Raw genomic sequence first — 18,982 nt, forward strand, 5'->3', positions numbered from 1 at the left:
ATCTCTTTGAACTAACCCTTTAAGCCAAGATAAAATATTCAGCCATCATTCACAAAATAAACAACTCACCTGAAGACCAATTCCTTGTTGTTCATAAGTTTGATCTACAATGTGCATACATCATTTAATCAAACACAAGGGAAAGAAAGAAGGAGCTGTACAAGGAAGTGTACAAAAAAGGGAGGAACCGTAGTTTATTTAAAAAGCCGGTGGCTAAGATCTGAGGTGTATGTTAGGCTGGGACTTCGCCCATGCCTGGCAGTTACAGTGCAGTTTGTCTTACTACAGAGAAAATAAAAAGAAATAACAAAAAAAAAAAAATCTTAAATTGCTACTCATCACGCTTGTCTAGCGGACGATTATAAGAAAGTGTCAGAAATTCACAGATGGAGCCCATTTTTTGATGCGGGCTGATAGCTTACCCCATTCTATTCCAAGTACTTTTTAAACACTGTAAATGCACACAATGATATTCTGGTCTCGTGCCATTTTCCCACATTTTTCCCATGATTCCTGTTAGACAGATAAGAAATGTGAGCATTTTTATTTTGGCTCAGCGCCCACCTTTTTTTGCCCTGTTAAACTGGTAATCCACATATCCCTCCCTCCCCAAAAAAAAAACCCAAAAACAATACAGCCATTTCGATTTTTGGGGAAAATGTGCAAAGTCAACAGGTTTATTAGAAAGGCTTAAGGCTTCTGAGGTTAGGGATGCCACGAGGAGTCCAGAATGTGTCCCCTTAACTTGCCGATGTGCTCTGGAAACCGAACTCCCTTCAGCTGAGGTAAAACTTGCACCATAGAAAACAGAAGTGTGAGTTAGTGTGACTGGCTTTCCCTTTCCAAAAAAACAAAAAAAGGTACCTCGACTGTAAGAATTGGCATCTTGTATGTCTCTTAATTTACGTCCATTCATTCCAATGATTTGGGAGGGTTGAAGAGGTTGAGCATCTTAGTCTCTGCAAAAGAAAATATGCCAAACTCAGCTTCTGATTCGCCACAGACACCACATGACCATTTATGAGGCTTTTATTTTATGTACAAGTGTTTTACTGATTGATGTTACAAAGTAGTGACATATGTTCCCTGTAGCACTGTCATAATGGGCTTAAATTAGTCATTTATCAGGTTAGTCATTAGCATTGTTTTAGATGTGGGAATGAGGCATAAATAAGTGCTATGAGGAGTCAAAACAAGAAGCTAAGAAGAGTAGCAGAATAAATTGCCCCGATTATATTGTTACAATTATCAAATGTATAATTCATAAATATTCTACAGAACAGAAAAGGCATGAAAGCAAACTGTACAATAGATCAGACTTTTCTATAACATGAAATGTGTATGTATGTGTCAATCAAAGAAAGACATAGAATGGTGTTAGAAGCAGGGTGTTGCCTTGAGGTATTGGGTTGAAATGACTGCGGGGAAAGACTTCCTCACACTTACATTCTTGTTCAAAGGAATCATCTCCTTCAGTCTGCTCCAGGACCTCATCAATGAACTGGTCATCCTCCACTAGCGGTTCCTCCTCCTCCAGGCCAGCCTCCTCCAGAGTATCATCCCCTTGCTCTGCCAACTCCTCTTGAACCTCCTCCTGCACCTCCTCTGGTGCTCCTTGGGAGTCTACAAGGTCCTCCTCACTCAAACCCTCCTCCTCCTCAAGTGGCAGAGCCTGCTCCTCCTGCACCTCACTCTGGGTGAGCACCTCTGCTTCAGCAGCTGCCGGCACCTCCTCCTCCTCCACAATCTGCTCCTCAGGAGCCTCCTCCGGCACAGAGGCTGGGGGCTCTTCCTCCTCCGTCAGCTGTTCTGACGGTACCTCCTCAGGCACAAGAGCAGACAGTTCCTCCTCCACCTCCAGCGCCTGTTCCGATGGTGCCTCCTCCAACACTGGAGCAACCAATTCCTCCACCTCCTCCTCCAGTGGCTGTTCCGATGGCACCTCCTCTGGCACAGCGGCAGTCAGTTCCTCCTCCACTGGCTCATCAGATGGCACCTCCTCCGGAGTAAGTTCTGACAGCTCCTCCACAGCCTGCTCGGAGGAGGCCTCCTCTGGGGCAGGAGCTGTGACCTCTTCCTGAACTGGCTCAGTCGATGCCACCTCCTCCAAAGCAGGAGCAGCCTGCTCCTCCTGCTCTTCTGGCTGTGCCTCCTCCTCTGTCGGAGAGCCATCAAACTGGAATACATGAGAGCACCCATGTGAGAGAAAGCAGACAGCCCACACACAAACGTACACACAGGGCCAGGCTGAGAGAGAGAACCTGTTCCAGCACCTGTTCTCGTGGCTGAACAAGAAATGTCATTGGCATACTATCAGAACTTGGCGATTGCTTGCAGCATGACAGTAAATGCTCTTATAACCTGACCATACATACATTACAATCTAATTTACATTTAATGCTACACAATATATACATTTATAAAAACTAGGCAAATATAATTTAGTCACCTGGCATAGGGAATAGTGTCATTTCTCTTTTATATGATGACAGTCAATTTCTTCAGTAGCAAAGAGCATTTTCATACAAGAGGGAGAAAGATTATTTTTGAAGGAAGAGACATTATTTACAAGTAGTTAAATGGCAGTTGTTATAAGATTCCAAAGCAATGGGAAGGCCATTATAGTAAGATACATGGGTTGAGCAAATCATAAGACCAAGGTATAGATGCAGACAGTAGCACATGGCATATCATATTCACTAATGTATTTGACATGAATCTTAAAGCACATGGCCTTTCCTGGGTGTCGCTCTGTTAGCGGTCAATGCAGTTTCCGCCCTGTGACATTTATCCTCCCGTCACATCATGCACTGGACACTGCATGACAATATAACATCAAATTAGAGCCTGTAAACCTTTTAGTTTGGGCTAATCCAGATGTACTTTGCCCTTCACAGAGGGACAGTCAATCCTATGGATCAAATCTCTGTCTTTAAATTCCTCAGATACCTGACCTTGTATGCCACACGTGTTCTTCTTACTGGCAAGGCAATTACTTGTGCTCTGCTTGTCATTTCTTTGTGCAATTTTTTGCACAGGTAAAACTGGTCTTTATTGAAAGGTCACCATTTTCCTGTGTCTGCCAACTCCCAATACATTTCCCTTCTGTGAATGACCGATGTAAAAAGACACTTTCCATGTAGAAATAAAACTTGTGGAAAGTGTTGGTGAGGCGCAGCAAGTAGAGAACCTGCCTTGCAATGCCTGTTGACTCCTGTGATTTAGTAATACAACTGAAGTGTCCATTCTAAGATTTTGACCAAATTTCTCGAGAAGGATAGTGACACACGCTAATGACGTTAACATGAACGACCAAGAATTTTGTTGTAATTCAAATTTTAAGTTAAGTAGGATAAATTCCAAAACATAAATGGCATGTTGGGGAAAAACAGTTATACTGGGGGGTGGGCGGCATTCTTAGCGTTCTCAATTCACAGTGATACAGAAGTGCCACAAGTTAGGTGAAAAATACTGGCCTGTCCTTAAAGCTGATCATATAGCTGTCCACAGTTGCTCAGTGATAAGAGTCTGTCATCTACAATATCTCAAAGAGAGCTAGTTTGTAGTTTTCAAATCACAGCTGAGTCAGCAACACTCGCTCTACAGGAAACCGCCTCCTCAAAGGCAGGAATGAGTTTCATTTAGACAAACATGCTAACATACAAGTTAACTAGAAAAACAACTAGGCCAACCTATATGTAAACTACAAGTAAAATAAGCGTATATAAAACCTATTAAAAAAAATAGTAAAAATGGAAAATAAATAATTCAGTAACTTCCTATCAGATTCTTTTGCATGACAAAATATGCATTGAAGCTATAGTTTGATGTGGAAAATTGGTTTTCCACTTTCAGTTTTTGTTTGTGCTCAATGCATACTTTCAAATCCAGCACCCAGCATACAACTATGCAAAAATCATGCTGTTGAGTAAAAACAAATAAAAGAAAAGTAAGGTGATAACAATGCCTACTTCCTGCAGCCAGTGGTTGGCATAACGATTTGCACCCCACACACATATCCCCTCAATAAGGCATTTTAAAGCATATTTGTTTAGGGGGTCTCTTTTCAAGAAAATAATGCTGTTAAGATTAGTTGGTTTTAGAACAAAGATAAAATCAGAAGAGTCTTTAAATGGTCTCATGACATTCTCCACAGCCCTGTGGCAGTATTTGGTAAATTCTTTACCTGCTTGACCTGGCTCTGGATAGCATGAAGCTGTGCTTTCAGCTCTGAATGCAGGTTCTGGGCCACTGTATTTTGCTCTTCCAGGCTGTGTCGAACCGAGCTAAGCTGCTCCTCCACAGTCACCAGTTGGGCCTTCTGGGCCTCCTCCGCCTCCAGAAGCTCCCTGACACAGAGAGGTCAGAGGTCAGAGGTCACACGTCATTAGTCACAAAGGCTTAACAAAGCAGAGCACCCTCTCAGCTCACCATATTAAATCAAGACCATATGCTGAAATATGGAAAGCCAGGCCCCCCATGGTAATGTTAATTGCATGAAGACATTCAGCAAAATAACATACAGTTCGTACTGCTACATCTTCCTCTCAGATGTGAAGTATTTGTACAAGCCAGGAGGGGCTATACCAGTTCATCCGGAGCAATTTACAAGACTATTGTGGAAGACATAGAACTTTTCTAGTGGTCAATATACTTCCCATATAAGTCTTTGGATAAAGTGACTGGGAAACAATAGCCATTACTTGTAGAAAGCAGAAGCTCTCCACCATGATTGGCGAAGCTCCACTCTACTTCCTACAAGGAAGAAGTGAGAGGCGTCTCATACTGGTTACATTTTCCCTGCACATGCCTCTTGGCTTACTGCACATGGTGACATTATATTCCAGAGTATGCGATGGCACAAAATACCAGTTTCAAGGCTGCTAGTTTGGTCACCAACACCTCTACAGCATCCCTACATCGGAAACATAATTGGAGATGAACAAAAATGCAAGCCTTTGCCAACTGTGGGAGATTACTTACTTCACAGCCACAATCTCCTCTGAGCTGGCCTCGAGCTGGGCTGTGTGAAGGGCCAGGGCCTCCTTCAAGCTCAACAGATCCACGACCTGGCCTTCCAGCTGTGAGGCCAGGGCACCCACCCGGCCGGCCTGCTCCTCCAGCTTAGACTCGGCGGTGGCCAGCCCGCCCGTCAGCCCCTCCACGGTGACGGTCAGGTCCGCGTTGGCCCCAGCCAGCGCTGCCACGTCCGCCTTGAAGGCCTCAAACTCCTCGCTGCGGCTCCGCAGCGCCCCCTGCAGGAGGGCCAGCTGCTCCGTGGAGACGGCCGACTGCTGGACCTCCTCCAGACGGGCCTTCATCTCCGTGTGCAGCGACAGCACCTGAGCGGGGAGGTCCGAGGTCTTCAACTGCTCAGCCGTGGCCAAAGCAACGCCCACCTGCTTCTGGGCCTGCACGTAGGACTCCTCCAGGGCATGCAGCCGCTGCTCCATACCCTCTGAGCTGTGGAGCTGGACAGGGAGGTCAGAAAAACACTTATATTTACACTACATCCTTTTTATTATTATAGCCATGTTATGACTTTCTGTTAAGCTTTGAAACAGGCTGCAGTGTCATATACAAGGTACTCTGCAAATAAAGTTGAATAAAGTCAAAATCATCTGTAGTTCATAATAGCCATTTTTTCCAGATGCTTGCATCCAGACAGTTAGCCAGCTTGAATACAAACGATTTAAACAGCTGGAGTGAATATTCTTGGATTTCACCTATTCTCATGTTCAGTACCTTACTCAGGGACACAATAGTAAACCACACACCTACAACCTCAGACAGAAGCCCAGTTCCATTAACAATGCACAACGCTGCCACTGGGTTAACACACATACCAGAGGGATTGAAAGAGTGGCAGAAAGACCCAGTCATTCAGCCTGAGGTAACAGCCTGAAAGGCAGGAAATAGCAACGTGGCAGAAGAATGAGGTAGTATGTGTGTAGAAAGACAAACAGGAGAATACGACCATCAGCAGAAACGCTTCTCCGTTTTTAACCATATTCACATATTCAAAGCTGCAGAAGGCAGGGAGGAAGCCTGCTGAGACTTATTTTGCAAAATATTTCAAGAGGAAGCCTGCCAGAACTTATTTTGCAAAATATTTCAATAGGACAGGCAAGGAAACTGTGTCACTTGCATAATTTTGTTTTTATTTTGTGGCACGGTCTATCTGTAAGTGATGTAAAGCATGTTTCCTCAACATCAGACTCAGTTTTATTGATCACTGGATGAATCTTTGGCAGTTATGGCTCTGAATGCAAATACACATCAATTGTAAAGGTTGTGTGGTCCACATGAGCAGGAATCATTGTATTCCACTGCGTTTATCTTGTGTGATTGTGTTTGGATCGAATTTAGATGGGAATTCTAATTTCTTCAGTCTTATTAAAAAAGTTTCCGTCATAAAAAACTGACAATGAATGCGGTTGTTGCAAACTGGCAGAGAACAAAGCATCGAACTGTAAGACAATTGCTAAAGCAACGAGAGAGATGCATAACAACGCATGAAATTAAGCAAAAACATGTTATAATGCACTTACGTGTGGGACATAATCGCACACCTTTCAACCGGAACCGTAAATAAATGCCAATTACCAACGGTCGAGCTTTGTACATTGTGTTCCAACGCATTGGATATGCACACACGCGTACAGTAGCTACACGCGTGCAGAACAAAAAAAAAAAAAAGAGACTAGGCTCTATCAGGCCTAGATTATAGACTTGCTCATTTAATTCAATGCGGTCTCGGTGTGATCGTTCCGAACTATAAATATAGTACGCGTCCCAGCAGCTGCGTGCTACTTCACCTTAACAAGTGGTTAGAAATAGCATCATCTGGGACTCACTTCGCCGGAGAGCGTGGCAGTATGAAATATGATATTGGTGGACGACTGTCAGCAAAATAATGAACTTACAACTACTACTAGAAATTGCATGGAGCAAAAAGTTGAGAAAGGGGGACCATTCAATTGTTCAAAGGTTGTGGACAATGGGACATGATGAATAAATATGTGAGCTGTGCAATTTTTAACAAGTGTGTGTAAATATTAATTCAGAAAGGACCTGTATTAGGAGATGTGCTAAGGCCAAAACAGGCATTTACTTTTAAAAGCAGAGCCAAAAAAGTTTGTACTGAAAAAAAAACAATTTAATTGGAAGTAACTTTTTAATACTGCAGACTGAAAAACACGTTTAGACAGTTTAAACCCATTTTGACCTTATAGTTGACACGGGACCCTTTATTTTAGACAGTAATGCTCAGATTGGCATTTTAATATGTAGTCGTGGTTACCTTTTCGTTTGTCTTTCGAATTTCTTCTTGGAACGACTGGAGCTTCACCATTTTCATTTGTACCCCCATGAGGTTGTCGGCCAAGTAGGTTATGGTCTGGTGCTGCTGGAGGCAGAACCAGGCGACAGTTCCCCCTCCGATCACGATCATTAGGAATAAAATAAACAATAATGCGTAGTGATTTCCTCCTCGCGACTCTCCCTCCAAAGCTTCGTGTTTAAAAGAGTTCTCCTCGAATTTGTGGTTGTTTTTCCCTTTTCGGTGCCGTGCTGTCATTTTAAAGTCGTGTATTCTGAATCCAGAGAGGAAGAACAGCAAAAATGCTATATGATGCGATGCGCTACAATGTTAGCTAGAGCGCATACGTTATCGCGAGGAATTTGGCTTCCTTTTGTTGAATCTACGCTCTTGCGATTCTAAAGGTGTTCATTCATAGGATATCAAAAAGTATCGAAAAGCTGCCTGAGTGGCGAGGGGGTGGTCTACGGGCAAATAAGGAAAAAGGCGTGGTGGTGAGACCCGTTGCAGGAAGAGAAGCCAGCATGGAAGGGCGTTCCAAGGCTGTGAGTGGCTAGTCTCGCTGCACCATGTGTGCTGTTATCTAATGAAAAAGTCACACGTGCGCTAGTGAGGTATATAACTCAGAACCCCCAAAGCCTCTCTCCGCCCCCCTTTTCTTTTCCCCCAACTCCCCCTCAGTTTTGGTGGCCACGCGTATTCTTACCCTGGATTCGCGTAATTCTTGATGTTCAAAAAAAACCTTGGGAAGTATTACAATGAGTTGAAACCAACTTCATTGCAGATGGCTGTTATCTAATGATCTGATCAAATATATAGGCCTGTAAACCGTGAAAAGTGAGCCATTACAGTTCTAAGCAAGCAATACAGCTTCATTGCTGACATTTTGTAGTACTGTAAATTAAACACATTCCACAAGTTTTGTGTTTGTGAATAAAGTAATGATATACACCCAGTGAACAGTGGTATTTATTACACTTATTTTGTAGTCTTATTGGTCTTCTGTTGCTCACTGGATGTTTTTTGTTTTTTGCACCATTCTTCGCACCAAACTCTAGAGACTGTTGTGTGAGAAAATCCCTGGAGATCAGCAGTTCCTGAGATATTCAGACCACCCTGTCTGGCACCAACAATCATTCCATGGTCAAAGTCACTTAGCATATTTGTATTAACAAGCTGGTGCACAGGTCTACCTAATAATGTGTTCTACCTAATGAGTGTATGTCATTGCTGTTTATATGTTATTTGCTCAACAATGATATTGTAATGTGTTCTTCGAGAGCCATTCATTGGTTTAATCTGAATAGCACTCAAAAATCTGCTACAAAATAAGCAAATGTTTGAATAATACAAGTTTCAGCATGCTATTTCAACAACTGTATGTTTTCTGTCATTTCCACTCGAGACATGGGTTTTCTCCGGTCTGATGCACACTTATCTTTTTCTTGTCCTCCTGTTACTTATGATTCATTGCATGATTATTTGTGAAAAGCATTTTCTTACATGTTAGAGCTGGTATTTTGTGACAGCAATGATAATTGTATTATTTTTATTATTTTTGTGTACCCTTAAACTAATAGACTGTGAGTGTAACCATGTCAAGGACTGTAATACTCAGGATTTCTCTTTATTCTTCATTTTTGTATATTGAATAAATTACAGTTAATTATTAAACAAATACACTCAGACACACAATTAATTCCTAAACTGAAGCAGAAGAAACATTTAGCTCCATATAAGATCGTACGTTTTTGAATATATAACTTGCGTTATATCTATGCCATTTTAGTTCAAAACTATACCAAACAGCAACAATGTGATTCATTAGTTAAAAAAGCCATTTACTGTAAGCCTCATTTGTGTTTAACACATCATCATTACATGCTTGCTATATTGATTGGAAATTGCCTGTACTCATAAACAAGCAGAAGTGAAACCAGTGTTTCATTTTGCCACAATCTCAACTTAATATGTAATATGTGCAAATGCCACACCTTTGAAACAAACACATAAAAAGAGCTCTCTCATGTTTCACACCAGAGAAGCTGCTAATCAAGTGACTCCAGGGGGTCTCTCCTGGCTCTTTGTTCCTGGGCGTGGAGAGCAGAGACTTTATGGATTCATTAAATAGGGAATCTTCAAACAAAGACACGAAGCAACACAGCAAGGGCAAGAGGCTGCTTATATTGCCTTACACGCAGTCCCAAACCCCCTGATAAGTAAAATATCACAAACTCAATCTGGTACCACATCAATCCAGAAAACAATGGAAACTACACACCGATGGGTCTTTTATGAGGAAAAAATAAATGGGAATACGAATGAATGAATGCAATTTGTCAAAATTGAGGTCAAATTGAACTCAACAGTTGAATGAATGCAATTTGTCAAAATTGAGGTCAAATTGAACTCAACAGTTGAAATAAATACAAAAATATTGTCTATATCTGTGAGAAACATCCCATTTTCGAGCCTAAGGTAACCTAACTGTAAGTGAACGTTTGGCATCTGTATGGGAAAGTGAGGAATCACTTTTTTAGTCTAAATAACACTGCACAACACATTTGAATGCCAAGTTGGTGCAGGATGTCACATAGCATTATGTTTATTGCATGTTTACTATCTAATCCCAGCAAATAAAAATAAAAAATAAAAAAAATCATATACTATCAATATAAAAAAGGGTTAACTGGCTTTTAAGAGATGTCAAACACTGAATGGGCTCAAATTGACCCCAAATATAATAGGAGGGTTAATTTTCAATAAATTGCCTTGGAGGTGCATATGTGCACTAGGGAACGTCTTTCTTTGTTGATTAAAACACTGGAACACGGTCTAAGCCCAAGGTTTTTTTCTCTGAACATCATGGGGGCTGTTGAGTTACTAGGTTACCAGTGATTGGCTTGCTTCATTCAGCCATTTAATTACATACACATCTGACATAGAGCTGGAAAATGGGGCTAATCTAGACCTAATAAATTAAATCCAACAAATACATTTTTTTGTGCTTATCGGACCATGGCATTGCAGTGTATACTGAGATTTAGAAACATGTAACTACAAAAAATGTCATTGTAACAACAAAAATATACACAATAAGGTAGCACAATGTGAAGCATACGGTGAATCCTGGGAAAACTTCAGTTAAGGGCTTGATATCATCCTCAAGCCCTCAAAGACATGCACGTCAGGTTAGGTGTGCTCCTGCGGTTGCCCTTGACCATTGCACTGGTCTCAGAACTGGAGCTGATCCCCAGGATACAGCACTGTGCTCACTGTTCCTAAGTAACTAGGATGGGCTAAATCTAGAGCATAAATTCAGTAAAGTATATCTTATCGTATTCTTGGTGCTTCTTATTCTGCAAAGAAAGAAAGAAAAGATGGAAAAAGCAAGTCACAAATACACAGTGTACCATTTGAACATTTGAGAAAAGGGAGAGGGGCCACATTGTTATTTAGCTGTCAGGGATCCATGTTGACAGACAGGTCAAATGCTTGACCGAGAAGTATATAGCAGTGTAGCAGTGTAAACTGCAGAGTAAAAATGTGATGTAGAAGCTACATAAATTGGTACCCTATGTGCATTTTTCATTTTTTAATATAATCTGCTAATAACAATTTTCAGGTCAAGGGCCTGACTTTAGGCTGCTGATGTACCCTTGATTAAGGTACACTTGTATTAGATACTGTAAAGAGTATTGTGTGTAGAAAGCCAGGCTTTTAATGGCTCTGCGTTACCTCGGACGGTGAGTTTGGTGGAGCACTCTGACCTCCCCAGCGAGTTCTCAGCCATGACCGTGTACTCGCCGTGGTCCTTGGGCCCCACCCTGAGGATGAGCATGGAGCACACACCACATGTGTTGGAGATGTAGTAGTTGGTGTTGGTGTTGAGGCTGATGTTGTTGTGGTACCAGGTGATGTGTGGCTGTGGGTTCCCGGTCACCGCACAGCTCATGTAGCACTCGTAGCCCTTGGGAGCCAGGTGCATCTTCAGCGGCACCAGGAATTTGGGCACGCTCTGCAAGTTGCAGGGTTTAAACACGGGTGTGTTCACCTCAAATTTTTCTGGGGAAAGGCACAACACAGCGTTCAGAGTGCTGGACATTTTGACTGTGGGCTGTTTGTTTCAAATCTTAGGACACACTCCGGTTGTGCCCTACCAAAGGTAATAATAACTTCATTTACGCAGCGTTTTTCAAACAGTTCAAATGTGTTTTACAAAGTGTTCAAGATGAAATATTGAAGGTACAGCCTTAGTTTTTGGTACATGTATCTTCTATTTAACATCTCTGATTCACCATCTGAATGAAGAAAGGTGAAAATCTATGCAAATCCTTCTCAAGTTTGTTTTGGTGTTATTTGGCGATTGAGTGTTGAAAGACTGACGTTTGCCTCGTGGGAGGGGGTCCTATGTAGATGAATGGATCTCAGTAGGCTCTGTTTGGAATTGATATCCTCTGTCCTGTGTTAATGGGACTGCATTTCATGTTGTATGCAAAGATAAGAGGCTGTGGGGAAGGGGCTCTAAGACAGTTATTTAATCACACTAAACCAGTTGGCAAGGGAGAGATTTGTTTCAATTTTCTAGAAGGATTGAATTAAAAATAAGATGAACAAATTAAATGAATTTAAGCTGTGTGTGTGTTTGTTTGCATATTCATATCATATTCAGTCTAACCAAAGTAAAAACATCCCTTTAATAAAACCTAGGGCCTTCTAGCTGTGTAATAGAGAGTAAACAAGAAAAACTACATGAGTCATGGGTCTTTTGCTTAAATTTTGGTTTCATGAAAAAACTGGTTTAAGCAGGTGGTTTTAATGTTGTGGCTTAGCAGTGTATGTAATCATTTTAGGAAGAACTAGTCTATGTCCATGCTTCAAAATGACCAACAGATTTAGTGGTGGTAACGGGATGGTACATTTTAAGTAGTGCCATATCTTTATTTACAAAACAGGTTGTAACTAAACCTGGCTCAAACAACAATTTGAAATACCAAGCCACCCCTAAAATTCCTGCAGATTTCAAACCATTTTATTCAGCACTAACATTCACAATACATTTCTCATTCAAGTTCTTTTTAAGTAAATGTTTCCTTCTCAGGGAACTGTGTTTTCAGATCGGACCAGTGAATGGGTTAAATTATTTTGACTACATATGTGAAGGTCTGGTACTGAATAAGGGCCTTTTGGGGTTGAATGACCAAACCTCTTTTCCGGGTGGTTCCCCAGGTGGGAGACTCGGAGGGCTCTGACATGCCCATGTCGTTCTTGGCGTAGATGCGGAAGTGGTACTCGTGCCCGGGCAGGATGTTGCAGGCGGTGTACTTGTTGTTGAAGGCCCGGTCGGCCACAGTGTTCCAGGTTTGCTTGGTGGAGTCCCGTTGGGAGACCATGTAGTGCAGCCGGTCGTCACGCTTCTCATCCGGGGATGGTTCCCAATTCACCGTCACCGTCCCGGGAACGTTCTCCTCCAGCTCCACTGGACCCGGCGGCTTGGGGTCATCTGCAAACGGGTCAGACATGGTTATGTACAGGCAAGAGCGTCACGCCTATTCACTTTGAGGAGGTGGGTGGCCCCTTCGTCTCCTGGTGCATTTGTCCATTTACAATATGCAATAAAGTGCATGCTTTAATTAAATTTCTGTCAAATTTTAATTCTAATCCTTTTCAAAGTACTACTGTATGTGTTTTTTCAAAATGGAGCTGTGAGTCTGGTCCATCTCTGAAGTGAACAGATTTTTTAAATCACCCCCTAAAAATGCATGGCAAAACTATTACCATACTATACTATTCATGAATCCTGCCTGGGTCACACCTACCCTGCCTAGTTGACAGTATTAAATCAACATAATGTTTATGATTTTATACAGGCTACAATTTAAAGAAAGCTGTTTGTCATTCAAGCTTCATATTTAGTCTTTGGCTCTAATCTCCATTTTATAATCCCTTTGGGGATGGTTATATTGAATGGAAAAATGCTTTTCAACATGGCTTTTAAGAAACTTTTACCCCTTGACCCTTGTGCATAGACCTTTGTACCCTGAATAATGCAACAAAAAATGCTTTACCATCCACTGTTTAACAGCAAGCAGCTTGACCGTATATTACCTGTGACTCTTATCTCAACACTGAAGGTTTCCTGTCCAACCAGGTTTTTGATGATGATGGTATAGACCCCTGTGTCACTGCGCTCTGAAGAGGGAATCAGAAGCTGGGACATTCCCTCAGTGTTGCTAATGGTGACCCGTTTTTGGATGGGTACACTGTCCTTCAGCCAAACTACATCTGGCCAAGGGGAGGCCTGCAAACAATGGAGAACCCTGCTCACTGTCAACACATTAAAGGGCACACCACTATGTTACGACTGTTTCACATGGGCTTATGTTAGGTTTTTATATGTACATAAAGAATAAAAGAAATATACAGTATACAGTTGTACGCAATAATTACAAGTTGATTACTTAAGTTACAAAAAAAGTTACAAAAGATTGCTTTTTCATTTTTACTATTTATGAATTATAAAAAAGGGAAAAGGCCCTGTGCAAACATTTGAGAACCCTTTTGGATTATTCTTAGTTACTTTTTAAAAAGATGATTACTAAGGTCCAGATCCAGGTGATTTAGGGCTTCAATAAGACAGGTGAATATAATTCCAGGGCTGAACTTTTTATTCTGAACCAACTCCATGACTCCTAAAGTATCCAACTGTAGTGGCTGTTCTGTCTGGTGTTAACAACCATGGGTTCCTCTAAACAGTTGTCCAAGGATGTCAGAATGGAGTTTGTTCATTTCCACCAAGAAGGAGAAGTCTACAAAAACTCTTTTAACATTTCAAACTGCCCATTTCCACTGTCAGAAACATTAATAGAACTTGGAAGATAAATGGACCAGTTGAAGCCTTTAGAGAGAAGAACACCTTGCCAACTGTTAAGCACAGAGGTGGATCCATTATGCTTTGAGGTTGTGTGGCAGCTGGAGGCACAGGAAATATTGTGTGAGTGGAAGGAAAAATGGATTCCACCAAATATTAAATTCCAGAGGCTAATGTTCTAATGTGTCAGTTTAGACATTGAAGTTGAAGAGAGGTTGGGTCAAGGCACTGATCCCAAGCACACCTCAAAATCAACTATGAAGTACCTCCAGGAAAGATGGATGGAGGTTTTGGAATCTTGCATATCATTGAAAATTTCAAATATTCTGTACATGCAAGGAGGCTTAAGAATATTTATGAGCTAGAGATGTTCTGCCAGGAAGAATGGGGGAAAATTCCAAACGCGAGGATTGAACGACTCTTAACTGGCTACAGGAAGCGTTTTGCATTTTGCATTTCTGACATAGTTGCCTCAGGAGGAGTTACAAAGTACTAACTGACAGGGTTCCCAAACCTTTGCACAAGCCCTTTTACCTTTTTTTTTATTATTTTGAAACTGTAAAACTTAAATCTTGCTTTACATTATTGGCATTTGGCAGACACTCTTATCCAGAGCGACGTACAGTTGATTAAACTAAACAGGAGACAATCCTCCCCTGGAGCAATGCATGGTTAAGGAAGAACCACCAAGCTTGCGTGTCCCAGTCATGTACCTTAACCACTACGCTACAGGCCGCTTTAGAATTTGTATAAATGTGTCATGTTTAGAGGTCAGGTTCACTTCTGTTCACCAAGATATTAATTATAAAAGGCTTTTAAATTACGGTATATGACACTGCCAAAGTCAATCATTATGTACATGGTCTATCCAACCAAGCACTCTATCTGGGTTTATTTCTTTGGATGGGTAATTTTATATTTCCTTCGGGATCACACATAGTTTATACAATGTGATTAACTTGGTCCTTCATGCAAAATGTGATGTTTTTGTGATGTTCGATTTATCTCACCTGAAGAATGAGAAAGTGCTTTGTGAAATATTGAATTATAGAAGTTCCATTTGCTATATTAATGTGTATGTAAATGCTGTTGCTTCTCACCTCAAAGTTGACATTGATCCGCACTGCATTTCCTGCTCTTACCACCATGAAACTCTTCATTTTGGCATCTGTGAATTTTGGTCTCACTGAAATTCAAACACAGATTATGGAATAAACCCACTACAGCAAATAATCACTGTAACCATGTCCCACATATTGCATAATTTGTGGGACAAAAAAGAGGTGAGTTTGCCAGCAGCCGGATGCTTAGTGCTTAAAATGTGAAATGTATAGAAATATACACCATTGAAACTAAGGGAAAATAATTAAAAATAGTGTAAATACATGTAGAATAAATACAATGGCATTTGTGAAATTGATGCAGGACATTGACAGGGAGCATGAAATACAACTCATTCTCTGGGGTTTGTTTTCAAGCACCCGTTGTGCAAATGTTGAACTTAATACAGAAAGCGATGGATCGATGATACTGGAAGGACTGAGACATGAAAAGGGAGGTATATGTTCCTTTCTCACCGGGAGGGGGCATGGCAGTGATGTAGTTGTCCAGATCTTGGGGTACCCCTTCTCCGCCCTCGTTTGTGGCGATCACCCTCACCCAGTACATAGCCATGGACTTGAGGCTCTTCACAGTGAAGGCGGTCATGATTACAGGATTCATGTTGCAGCGATTCCAGTCCTGGCTCTCAGCTGGCCTAATTTCCACAAAGTACCCTTTGGCCTCATCCTGCACCCCTGCCTCCTCAGTTGGTTTAGTCCAGGCCAGAGACAAAGAGGTGTAGGTGGATTCAGTCACCTTCAGGTCCATGACCTTGCCAGGCGGCTCTGAAAAGACAGTGCTGGAGTCAGGAAGCCTCCTTCTGAGACTCGTCTCAGCACTTCAAGGTAAGCAAGAGGTCTGCACTGGCCACGTGAGTACCAATAGTGTTGTTCCTCATCATCTGCCACAGTACAGTCTATTTCTATGTCAATTCAACAAATGATTGAAATTGAATTGAAATTGAAAACAAAGGTTGTATTACAATGAAATATAATGATTATATTTGGTATATTAATTCTAATAGGATTTTCAAGCAGAATAAGGTGAGGTCAGCTGTTTAAAAGGCCAGGCAATATGTGCAATATTTTAAATGTTCAGATATTTTAAACAGGCAGATTCACTGGCTGTTTTCTTCAAATCTCAATATTCACCATTTCAAGTGAATATTTTATTGTAGCTTTGTAAGTCACGTTTGAATAAACATCTGCTAAATTACTGTAAATTGTATAAGAAGAAAAGTATATTTGTGATAAATAACAGCACAAATGGCATTGGTATCATTATGGCCATACAGGGGCCAAATTTGTTTTTGATCCACAGCTGAAAAAAGTCTCAGGACCTCAAAGTCTGCAAGTGTACCAGATTTCCTGTGATAACGTCACTAAAGGGCTTCCCTGTGCCACAAATGAGAGATCATGGTGCATGGTACATAGGTTTCTCACCAAAGGCCTTCATGCAATAGAGACTTTCATATCAGGTTACACATGAAATTAGTTTCTGTAAACTGATGTTATGGTACAGTTACATTTCCCATGGTTCTTTTATCTTACCCTTTGGATCTCTGGCAGTCACAAAATCAGATGGTATGCTTGGCTCGCCCACCCCAGAGACATTTATCGCTGACACACGGAATTCATACACCATTCCCACTATGACGTCTTTCACTGCATATTTCTTCCCTGGGGGTAAAAAGAACGGAATACAATATAAATGTAAAATAATTGTAAAAATGAATAAATCATGCCCATAATAACATGTTAAATCTGATTAAATGTACAGTGTTGAAAACAATTTTGTCCCCGTTGTGTTTTACACAATATTGTTAATATAACTTTGAATTTGAGAAAATGAATGATAATAAATGAATGTATGAATAAATTAATGAAATTAGAATTTTGCCCACTTAATATCTATCTGCCATTTGGTTATAGTGTGGTTTTGGGTACATTGAATGTTCTCCTGAGTGTGTGAAAGCTCACTGCTTTGGGACACTGAATCTGACCTTGGATAGGCTCATCTTGCGGGTTCACAGGACTCCACATGTTACTGCCCCTTTTGCGTTTCTCCAGATTGTAGCCCAGGATATGAGACCCTCCAGTGTTGGTTGGAGCAGTCCAGGTTAGATTAATACAGTCATTGAAGGCACTGACCACTTTTGGAGGGGCAGGTGGACCAGGGTATGCTGGAGCAGGATAAAAGGAAAACATCTATTCCACAAGTTCCCAAAAATATAACTGTATTAATACTTAATTCATCTTCATTTTTCATAAAAATACACTTACAAAAATACTGTCTATTGATGTACCCTCTTAAGCCGCATTATGTCAGAAATGGCTATGGATATCAATGAATAAATGGATATATAATCATGCCCTGAGATTTTAATAAGTCAGATGAACCAATGTGCTGTACAATGTAAACAAGGCAGTTATAATAATTATAAGATTAAATTATAGACTGGCAGGTGAAAACACTGAGGTCCAAACTGCTGAAAGTATCAGGTCACTGAAACTGTGGAAAATGTTCAACCACAACATAAAGCTTTTTTTGGCCAGTTGTACCCTGTGTATTTCCAATCGCCCAGGTCCTACTGAGGAAACACTGCTACAACACTGCTATATTAATTCACATAGCTTAGAACGCTAATTAAGTAAAGCTTCGAATAATTGGTTGAATTTCTAATTAAATCCATAAAGACATAATCAAGTAATAACAATAGAATACATCTTCCAAATGAATATGCTACTGTATTACTACACTGAATAACAGTGACTTGTGGTATTTCCTAAAGACCTAAAAACAATGAAAGATTTTGAATCTATTATTACCATTCAATGACAGTTTCATTTTTACCCTCGATTTGAATAGCACTATCCCATTAGGTGACTTGGCTGTATTGACTGACTCTGGGGAAGAGTGGCAGATATCCACGAAGGAGAGAGAACCCGAGCCAGCAAACAGCGGCCCACTAACAGCCCGCTATCATTCTGCCAGCAAACGGATAGTGGAAAATGGTGCAGTCCGCTAGCAGTCAGATGAGTTGAGGTCATCAGGCTGAGAATCAGCTGTTAAACGATTTTGCTCTATCTGGTGAATAGTCCTGAATAGTCCTGAATAGTGAATAATCATTCAGCACAGACAAGCTCACCCTTAACACCAGCCATGATGTCCTCTGTCTCCAGTGGCTCGCTCACGCCCTCCTCGTTCACAGCCCTGACACGGTAGCAGTACTTCCTGCCGTGTTCCACGCTGGAGTCCTTGTAGGCCGCTTCAGCGGATGGGACCTGGCCCAGCTTCGTCCAGGTGTTGCGGCCCACCTGCTGCCGCTCCAGGGCGTATCCCTGCAGCTGGGAGCCGCCGTTGTCCTTTGGTGGTCTCCATTTTATATGAATGCAGGAGGCTGAGTTTTCCACCACCTCCACCGGGCCCAGGGGAGGGCTGGGCTTGTCTGTGAGGCCACCCAATGTCAGGTCAATGTTATGTTGCATTAGGTTACACTATATTGTATTATACCATATTGCACTGCATCGCGATAATATGCAGTTATATATTATATATTACTCTATTAGCTGCCATTCTTAATATGAGTACATTCAAATATACTTGAGTGGCAAAGACCTGGCTCAGAACACTCCCAGAGGTGGGACAATATACGATGAGAAATGCTAAAGCACTAAGGCGAATACCTA

The 18,982-nt window shown here is 41.3% G+C and overlaps 2 protein-coding genes across 3 annotated transcripts in view; both read right to left on the reverse strand.

The window, feature by feature from the left end:
• Nucleotides 1-168: 168 nt before the first annotated feature.
• On the reverse strand, nt 169-7,807 carry LOC133139145 (fibrous sheath CABYR-binding protein-like). Its single transcript, XM_061258485.1, has 5 exons — nt 7,304-7,807; nt 4,984-5,471; nt 4,187-4,349; nt 1,447-2,176; nt 169-959 (listed from the first exon to the last, which is right to left on the reverse strand). Coding segments are annotated over exons 1-5 (1,659 nt in total). The 5' UTR covers nt 7,580-7,807; the 3' UTR covers nt 169-957.
• A 2,096-nt stretch (nt 7,808-9,903) lies between these two features.
• LOC133139448 (immunoglobulin-like and fibronectin type III domain-containing protein 1) overlaps nt 9,904-18,982 on the reverse strand; it is a 44,630-nt gene continuing 35,551 nt past the window's right edge. For both annotated transcript variants that reach the window (XM_061259003.1, XM_061259001.1), the window contains 9 exons: nt 18,442-18,741; nt 17,296-17,475; nt 16,844-16,972; nt 15,770-16,078; nt 15,293-15,378; nt 13,430-13,622; nt 12,528-12,824; nt 11,060-11,386; nt 9,904-10,680 (listed from right to left, as the gene is read on the reverse strand). In XM_061259003.1, coding sequence (XP_061114987.1) covers nt 10,676-10,680; nt 11,060-11,386; nt 12,528-12,824; nt 13,430-13,622; nt 15,293-15,378; nt 15,770-16,078; nt 16,844-16,972; nt 17,296-17,475; nt 18,442-18,741 — 1,826 coding nt within the window. In that variant the 3' untranslated portion in view covers nt 9,904-10,675. The remainder of the gene's footprint in view (nt 10,681-11,059; nt 11,387-12,527; nt 12,825-13,429; nt 13,623-15,292; nt 15,379-15,769; nt 16,079-16,843; nt 16,973-17,295; nt 17,476-18,441; nt 18,742-18,982) is intronic.

The sequence above is a fragment of the Conger conger genome, chromosome 10 (assembly GCF_963514075.1).
Source record: "Conger conger chromosome 10, fConCon1.1, whole genome shotgun sequence".
In the NCBI taxonomy this organism is placed as follows: Eukaryota; Metazoa; Chordata; class Actinopteri; order Anguilliformes; family Congridae; genus Conger; species Conger conger.

Bases quoted from the DNA above. Each gene is read 5' to 3' on its own strand.
- LOC133139145 (XM_061258485.1), bottom strand. From the start codon at position 7,579: ATGACAGCACGGCACCGAAAAGGGAAAAACAACCACAAATTCGAGGAG. The intron at 4,350-4,983 runs GTAAGTAATCTC...TCTCTGTGTCAG, and splicing joins GAGGAGATTGTGGCTGTGAA to GGAGCTTCTGGAGGCGGAGG. The intron at 2,177-4,186 runs GTAAAGAATTTA...CATGTATTCCAG, and splicing joins TCCAGAGCCAGGTCAAGCAG to TTTGATGGCTCTCCGACAGA.